Raw genomic sequence first — 9,616 nt, 5'->3', positions numbered from 1 at the left:
ATTACAGTAAAAGTTTAAATGTTTTACTTAAATATTGTCATATTAATTTATCATTGTAGATCTCTCTTGGTACTGCTTTTCATTTTCATTGATTTTAATTAAAAAAAAATTACAACAGCATCTTGTTTTAATGTGATAAAGTAAAAAATGACTTCAATAAGAATCATTGAAAACAAGAGAAAAGTAATGAAATATCCTGATGCGTTACAGTAATAAGAATTGAGTGGTAAAATGTGCTGAAGTGTCATGAAAATAAGTTACAATGCAGTAAAAAAAATTTACTGGTCCTAAATGTAGCCTTCATTCTCTTTATGCAAAATATGATGTAATTTATGTCTTTATTGATTTGGGGTCAAATATAAATACCCTTAGGTAAAATAAAGGGTAAAATAATACCCTTACAAAAATCGAGAGTTCATGGCAAATTAGCCACTGATCCTTTTCACATGCAAATGAGCTTTGCGGCAAACTGTCCATTGCTGCCAAAGGTTTGTCGGAGGTTCGCCACTACCGGCTAAAATTTGCCAACATTTGCGGCAAGTCAAAAGCTCATTTTTATGTGAAAATAACAACCGGTAAATTTGCAGAAGGTTTGCAGTAGATTTAGATTTAGATTTTTTAGATTTAGTGCAAGTGTTAACAGTTGTGCTTGAAATTAACAGTTTAATATATTCAGATGTAATATGTTGGATGTGCCTTATGTGTAACCTCTGAAATGTAGTTTTATAATATTGTGGAGCTTGTTCATTCTCTTCAAACTGAGTTTCAAAAATAGGGCTGCTCGAAGTTTTAAGGAGGAGCAAATGCTAAAAGAGCATTAAAAAAACGGTACTAACATTATTGGACCTCAGGGAAGATAATACTTTTTTTTTTAAAGACCATTTCGTGACCCCTTTAAGATTACTTGTAGATTTCATGCTTGAACATTTAAAAACACTAATTCCAAAACAATATGTCAATGTCCTTTTGTTAATTGTCTCCAGGTTTGTAATATAAAGCCCACCCACATTTTGAAGCTCAGTCCAAAACTGAAGATTATGCTCTTTTTTTATGTCACAAAATACTTTAAAACCTTCTTACAAAATGAGCACAGAGACATTGAACACTTGTTTTAAGGAAGTATCTGACAGAACTAGAGTACTCTGCCAACCAGCAGCAGCCCACAGACTTGAAAGCTCTGAAAACTGTGGTCAGAGTGTAGGGTTTCACTGATCAGGAGGTGAGGAGAGACTCCATCTCCGGAGCAATATGTGATTTCCGACTCAATTTCCGGAATTGAGACACCATGATCCTGTGGTCAGTGAAGCACAACTGTGGTCCCTGTCTTCTCCGGTAAAGTTTGTCAACAGTTCACCAAACTTAGGGTTAGTTCATAGTGCCAAGAGATGATATTTGGCAATTTGGTTCATGTTGTCAGACTCGGAAAGCTTTCTTGAGGTTTCTGATGGGTAATATAGTGGTGAAATAGAGTGAACTGAAATAATGCAGATCAAAAACCTTCAGTACATAAAGTCATATCTCATCAAAATAACTTTGTGCATTAAAATGCAGTGTTTAAAAGTTCCTTGTGGATTTACCCAGGTAGAAGATATGTTTCAGAAGTTTGCCTATGTGAAATAATCGTGCTATGAAACGATGAAAGCAGCTTAATGTAATGAGATCTTCGGTTCTTCTTTTGAAGATTTGTTTGATAGTAGACTGTACACAGTGAATAGGCTTCATTTGTTATCATTTCCAGGTGTTTTGAGGAACCTTAAATCAAACATATGCATTCCTCCCAAACTGTCTGCCAGAGAAGATCTGTTCTGAAGGATCTTTCTGAAGAGCCTCAGAATTCTTATTGGTCTTGGCAACCTTGTTTCGTGTTGATATGATGGATGTCTCACCATTGTAGGAGTACTCCCTGTCAGAGAAGACAGAGTAATTGCTCAACCTGTAAGAACAACTGCTAAAAAAATAAAATAATAATAATAAAAACAACAACAGGTAGATACTGTAAGAATAAGACTTTCACCTGATTTTGAATCCCTCAGTCATGGAAAAGCAAAAGATGAAGCCTCCAACAATGCCAAGAACAGATCCAGACCAGCCAATAAACAATGCCGCCCCAAGTTCAAACCTAAACACAGAAAGAAACAAATAATTTTGTTATTAGGTGGTCTGCATTAGCACACTGAAACTTGCAGCAACAATTGTACAAATTTGATGGAATTTCTTACTTCTGTTTTACAAATAAGGGGTCAAAGAACTCTGATCTTATTCTGTGTGCATATAGAGAACAGGCCGTCATGGAGCAGATTCCTGCAGAGAGGGTTGGGTGCATATTTACAGGGTACAGCCATGCAGTCAAGTGGGGATTTATCATGATACATCAAATGCAAAGTCTGATACCGCTGAGAATAAAGTGTAGCCCACTTAGGCAGGCGATCCTGGCTTTGGTGGTCTCTGAACCCCCTATCTTGGTACACTTCATGCCCACTAGAGCCAGGATAGCTCCAAAGAATCCCAGACACACAGCTGAGATCATCAGCCCACGACACACCTGGATATAAGCTGAAGGAACAGGAGAGAAGGAGTAATACAAGTCATAGGAAAAATTCATGATTGATTACTTTGAGGGTCTTTCTTAGGAATCAACATAACATGGGAAATCGACCTTTCTAGCTTTCAAATGTACCCCGAAATCAACCCCATACTACCAAATTACTTACAAATAGTTTTACATTATTTTAATGGTTGTCACCCTTCACTCTAATGATGCTAACATGGGTTCTGGTCTTGTGGGAACCAGGACGTTATTGTTTTTACATAAATTCAGAGGTTGCATTTCAGCTCTAAAATTATATTTTTACTCCACTGACGTTTAGGTTTATGGTTGGGTAAAATATGCATTCCTATTGACTGTATTACATAATTTACAACTAAAAATACAACTTGCTATTGGGGCCACACTGCAGACATTTCACATGGAAACTGGAGCTCACATGTGGCCATACGTTCAACAATACTTCCAGCTGTGGGTACAGTGGGGACAGTGAATTGCCAAATTCACAGTGCGATCAGTCTGGAATGTGCCATTTGAGAGCTTTGTGTGATTGTTTAGCACGTCATTCCTTTAAAACCAAATGTTACATTTTTAAATATTAAAAAAATATTTCAAATAGTTTTCCATATTTTCTGGTACTTAGTCCATAGCGACTTATTTACATAATTGATATGCAATTGAAAACATCAATCATAGAGTCAGAAGAAGCTTTTTTATGTAGCCTATACAAAGTATTTTATGCAACCAGTTTAAATGTTCTCTCTATCATTACAATTTTGTATGAACAAACTTTAGACCACTGTCAAATTCAGCTCTTCACCTCCACATATAACACTAACATTTCATCAGACTCTTAGTAAAAAGCACAGTCAGTGAACCGGATAATTAGTGCATTGATAGTGGTTAAAGTTAATGAATACATTAGAATAGAATATACAGTAATACAATATTTATTACAAAACAATAAGCATATTGTTTTACTCAGACTAAAAACCATTTATTTGTCAGGCTACAGCATAAAGTTACATATCCTATAAACAGATGTGGCTTATTTGTTATTTTGTGTGTGTGTGTGTGTGTGTGTGAGAGAGAGAGAGAGAGAGAGAGAGAGAGAGAGAGAGAGAGAGATATACAGTTTTGCAAATAGAGTTTTTATTTTGCACACGCGTCAGATTTCGTGCAAACATGCCAACGTGCTTACATGACGTGAGGCTGTGTTAACTCGTCTCTCTCGTGGGTGTGCATAGGAGATCTGGGCAGAAGCGAAGATTAAGAACATTTTTAAAAGTTTTAAATATTGATCCGTTTCTCTCACACACCTATCGTATCGTAATTAAGCCACTCGGGGTGTATGGATTACTTTTATGCTGCCTTTATGTGCTTTTTGGACCTTCAAAGTTCTGATCACAGTTCGCGTGCATTGTATGGACCTACAGAGCTGAGATATTCTTCTAAAAATCTTAGTTTGTGTTCTGCAGAAGAAAGAAACTCATACACATCTATTCCCTTTAAAGGAATAGTTCACCCAAAAATTCACATTCTCTCATATTCACATAAAACAATAAAAATAGCCAGCTTACAACCATAATCATAAGTCCGACCTAGGCCTAATATTTTATTATAATATTGCAGTAGGTCTGTCTTCAGTGCCCAGTTTTTATTAGCTATTGGCCTCCTTGATATTGCGTGAGATTTATCTAGTCAGTGCAGCTCATTGTTGCTGCCACATCTGTTATACCGATAAAAAATACCAATACCGATTTTTATTTTATTTTGTATTACAAATTGTCTTTTCAGCGTTGCAGGCATCTTACTGATAAAAGATGTATACGACATATCCTGGATTAAGATGGAATTAACATGTTGCAGATTTGTCAGGATAGATGGCTTATGATCAAATGTCTTCCTTATCTGAGAAGTAGCTAACGTTAGCCATGACACAAAACATTTTACATCTTATCTTAATGCTCAAGGGGCCTGTTAATTTTTTTACATTTATGTTAATTAGATAATTAATTGTATTAACAATTAACTGTTTTAATTCAGAAAAAATCAGTTAATTAGTTGCCTATAGTAGTTTATTATTCATCTGCATTTCTCCATTAAAATTACATATAAAAGAGGGTTGACTCAAAACAGGTTTTGAAAAATATATTTTTTTTTTTTATAAATTTCGATACACAGAGATGAAACCAGAATTTCCTTAGTTATCTGATAAATTGAAGGCATATAAAGGCAAGGTGCCCTCAGGCAACCAATGTGTCTGTGTGTTCCCACTGAGCTTTCTGCACTGATGGATGTTTGTGTGTATGTCATCCAAATATAATTATGTCAATGCATGCTAGAGTTGTTAAACCCTCTACTTACTACTTGCCTTTATATTCATTATCTGCAGGTTGTAACAGACGTAATGAGTCGAGATAATTAAGTCAAATCATTGGCAAGTCACAGACTTTCCTAGTTGCACTCTTAAATCTGTGTCATGTAAGATGCATTATGCAACATTTTGGCATAATAAGATCCCTGTTTTAAATGGTCAAGTGAGCTATTTGGCTTCAACTTGTTTGTGTTGTGGTAGTTCCTGCCAAAACAGCATTAGGGCAATCCAATACCATGCTACTCTTTTCCGAACAATTAGATCTGCACTTTTCTGGAGGTAAGGAGCCAATGGATGCCCTGCAATATCATTCTCTTGCTCACTCACTCACATAGCCTACACACACACACACACACACACACACACACACACACACACACACACACACACACACACACACACACACACGTTTTTGTATAATGTTGAGGACTTTTTAACGGCTTATATTGTTTATATACTGATCTAATTATATTTTCTATCCCCTAACCATTCCCTTACCCTGAAACCTAACCACAACTTTCTGCATTTCTTTAAAATACAATGTATTATTTTTATTCCTCATGGGGACCAGCCAATGTCTCTATAGAAATCATAATTATATTTATATATATAATTAAAGATAAATGAATAATATATATAGTAAATATAGTATCATATATATATATATATCATATGAGCTATATATATATATATATATATATATATATATATATAGTATATATCTATAGACTACAGTATATCTGCTATAGACTTACAGCACTTGTGAAAATAGTGAGTATGTCTTCAAAAATAATGCCATAAATAGTTTTCATTTATAAATGAACATCATACAAAGTCTAGTAAACATAAAAAGATAAATCAATATTTGGTGTGACCATCTTTGTCTTTAAAACTTCTCCAATTCTCCTAGGTACACCTGGACACAGTTTTTCTTGGTTTTTGGCAGATAGGATGTTCCAAGCTTCTTGGAGAAATTCCACAGTTCTTCTATCTATTTAGGCTCTCTCAGTTGTTTCCATCTCTTCATGTAATCCCAGACTGACTCGATGTTCAGTGGGGGGCACTGTGGGGGCAGTACCATCTCTTGCAGAGTGTTATTGATGTTAGAGATGTTAGAGATAATTTCTGTAACTGCTATATATATATATATATATATATATATATATATATATATATATATATATATATATATATATATATATATATATATATATTTATTATAATATTTATAAAGCTAATTAAGATCACTATAGACTTGCACTAAAGCACATCTTAATCATGCCGTTAAAAGAAAACGTACTACACTTCACAAATTAAAAAACAGTATTTGCATTATTTATTACTCGATTTTACAATTGAGAGCGTCCCCAAAGGGAGGTTTTGTCAGATTTTGATAACTTTTGTCCAATTTTGTCCATAAACTATACCTATTGATGTACACATACACAAACACCTTCTCCCATTTAGCAGTAAATTTAGATAAACAAAAAAAGTCTACATATAAAGTACCATCCAGTGCGAGCATAGAAGGAAAATCCTTGCAATTGGAAACTCCAGTGGAATCCGTAACACACGTCTTCCAGAGATTGGACCAAAAGGTTGCCGTGGTGATGACTGTCCCATCAACGGATGACACTTTCCAGTAGTCAGTTGGGAGCGTGGAGGAGATCAAAACCCAGCCAGATATGGTAAACAGGAAAGCAACAATCTCTGTCATCATACTGGCCATTTCCCCTAGTGCTATCAAAGTTAGTGGAAAGTCTGCTCAGAGTCAATAATTTCATAAGAGGTGCTCAGTCTGGAGTGATTTGTCTATTGCTGGGTCTTCCCCCCAGAATATATTTATATTCAGCGGGGAGGGCTCTGGCTACTAACCTTTTCAACAGCTGACCAATAGCCTTTTGTTATCACATTAACTACCCACAACACCACACACACTCGCATACACTCACATCCAAACATCACTCTGCAAGAATCATTTTGAGTGAGCCTGCAAAGATGCTGGAGGTCAGGAGGTGAGTACATTAAAGATGAGTACAATTGGAAGGGACTGATATGTCAACACCTTCAGTGGCTGTTGAGGAAATTAGCATTCAGATTTTTTTTATTATTTTGATGTTAGAGATAATATGTAGCATCTTCTAAAACTGTCAGTGTGCATCTAGGATTCATTTGTTGAACCCAGGTTCTACAGTGAGAATACTATGCCATCTATGTAAGTATGTGAATGCACTGTTCCTTAAGAGGATTATTTCTTTCCCCATCAAAATTATTGTGTAATGCTGTATAAGGACTTGTCAAATTAGTGCCAAACCATGTATTTACCATATTGTTTGCTACTTTTAAAATGCCTTGGAATGTCATGGAAATTTCTTATTGAATATGTATTTTTCAAGTTACTTGTATGCTTACTCCCAAATATTTATAGCTAGAAATTGCAATTTGTGCATTCTCTATAAAAAGGTGTTATATAAAGTATAATAATACAATTATTTTACAAAATTTTTATTCCAAACCCAGACTTTTAATCTTAAAGCATGAAAAACCATCATAAAACTACTGTTACATTTTTAGACCTATGTTAAACTAAACAAAGAGTAAATATTAACATTTTAATATTTATTGTGTGAAATTTATTTATTTTGTGTTTTTCTTCAGGAGTTAGTTTACTTGGTGACATAATGAGACCAAAGAGTGGTGAGGACAATGTGTGAGATAAAATATGAGACATGTGATGTGTGAAGAAAGCAAAAACAAAAATGTAAGTAAAGATTGCTTGTGAAAATATATATTTTTTTTATTGTGTGGAAGTTTCAATCAAGCTGTTATTTTGTCAATGTATGCATAACGTGTGAAATTAATTTTATAAAATGCTTTCAATGAAATTTACCCAATAATGACAAATGACAGAATGACAAAAATGACAGGGATGCGTGTATTTCCACTAGGGATCGGACGATATATCGAATTTCGATATACACCGATGAGTCAAAACAATATGACCACTCACAGGTTAAGCAAATAATGTTAATTGTCTCCCAACAAGGCTATATGTCAAGGTCTTGGTAGATTAGATGGTAAGAGAACAATCAGTTCTCGTAGTCAATGTGCTGAATGCAGGACAAATGGACAGGAGTAAAGACCTTTGACAAGGGCCAAATTGTTTTGGCCAGATGACTGGGTCAGAACATCGCTGAAACGGCAAGGCTTGTGGGGTGCTCCCGGTCAGCAGTGGTGAGTACCTACCAACAGAGGTCAGAAAAGGGACAAACCACAACCGGCAACAGGGTGTTGGGCACCAAGTGTCATTGATGCACAAGGGCATTGAAAGCTATCCTGTCTGGTCTGAACCAACAAAAAGGTCTACTGTGGCACGTAACAGAAAAGTTTAAAGACAGTTATGGGAGGAATATGTCACAACACAGTGCAATCCCTGCTGCATATGGGGCAGTGTATCCGCAGATCGTTCAGAGTGTCCATGATGAAGGTCGCCTGGTCCGATTTGTCCGGTTTTCTTTTACATCACGTGGACGGCCATTTACATGTGCGCCATTTACCTGGGGAAGTCATGGAACCAGGATGCACTGTGGGAAGACGATAAGCCGGTGGAGGAAGTGTGATGCTCTGGGCAATGTTCTGCTGGGAAACCCTGGGTTCGGCCATTCATGTGGACGTCAATTTGACACGTGCCACCTACCTAAACATTTGTTGCACACCAGGTACACTCCTTCATGACAATGGTATTCCCTGATGGCAGTGGCCTCTTTCATTATGGCAATGCGCTCTCCCACACTGCACACATTGTTCGGTAATGGTTTGCGGAACATGATGAAGAGTTCAAGGTGTTGCCCTGGACTCCGATTCTCCAGATCTCAATCTGAATGAGCACCTGTGGGATGTGCTGGACCAACAAGTCTGATCCACGGCGGCTCCACCTCATAACTTACATGACTTGAAGGATTTGCTGCTAATGTCATACCATAGGACACCTTTAGGGGTCTTGTAGAGTCCATGCCTCCCAGGTCGGCGCAGTTTTGGCGGCACGCGGAGGACCAACAGCATATTAGGCAGGTGGTCATAATGTTTTGGCTAATCAGTGCATCGCGAACCAAAAAAATCACAAACCATATCGAGGTAAATCTCGATATTTCTAAATGTCCATGTGATCATAAATTCTATGACCATCAAATGTAACGGATCGCGTCATTCTGTTCTGGGGTTTGGTCAGACGGGACCGTGGCATTACGCTTACATCTGGCTGCAGGCACTCACGTCAATAACGTATGCGCGCATGGGTCGCGAGCGGTCTGCATGTTGTGCTGATGTTCCTTCAATTTGGTCTTCGTTATTGGGTTCGTGTGTAGCCGAACTCTCACACAAGTTTCCTGTGTCGTTTTGTCGGCTGTTGCGTGCATCGCGTGGCGTTTCCCTCGCAATGTACGCTCAGGTTTTGCTTTGGGTTAGAATGTGTGGCTATGGCGGGAACTCCGTGCCAAAACCAAACGTCCGATCGATCGATCAACCGACCGAAGGTGTTATCCTTTGAGCGTCATATGGAGCTTTTCCACTGCATGGTACAACTCGTCTCAACTCGACTCTGCTCGCTTTTTGAGGTTTTTCCACTGTGGATAGTACCTGATACCTGATACTTTTTTTAGTACAGCTTCCGTCTAGGTTCCAAGAGAGCCTAGCCC

At 37.2% G+C, this 9,616-nt stretch overlaps 1 protein-coding gene across 1 annotated transcript; it reads right to left on the bottom strand.

The window, feature by feature from the left end:
* Positions 1-275: 275 nt before the first annotated feature.
* Positions 276-6,651, bottom strand: cldn10a (claudin 10a). Its single transcript, XM_052129773.1, has 5 exons — positions 6,432-6,651; positions 2,392-2,553; positions 2,220-2,301; positions 2,015-2,119; positions 276-1,903 (listed from the first exon to the last, which is right to left on the bottom strand). Exons 1-5 carry the CDS (start codon positions 6,649-6,651, stop codon positions 1,759-1,761), a joined length of 714 nt encoding a protein of 237 aa, XP_051985733.1. The 3' UTR covers positions 276-1,758.
* Positions 6,652-9,616: the final 2,965 nt, after the last annotated feature.

This window comes from Xyrauchen texanus, chromosome 7 (assembly GCF_025860055.1).
Source record: "Xyrauchen texanus isolate HMW12.3.18 chromosome 7, RBS_HiC_50CHRs, whole genome shotgun sequence".
NCBI classification, from domain to species: Eukaryota; Metazoa; Chordata; class Actinopteri; order Cypriniformes; family Catostomidae; genus Xyrauchen; species Xyrauchen texanus.
Note: the sequence above shows the minus strand (reverse complement) of the source record. Positions and strands in the feature narration are given on the sequence as shown.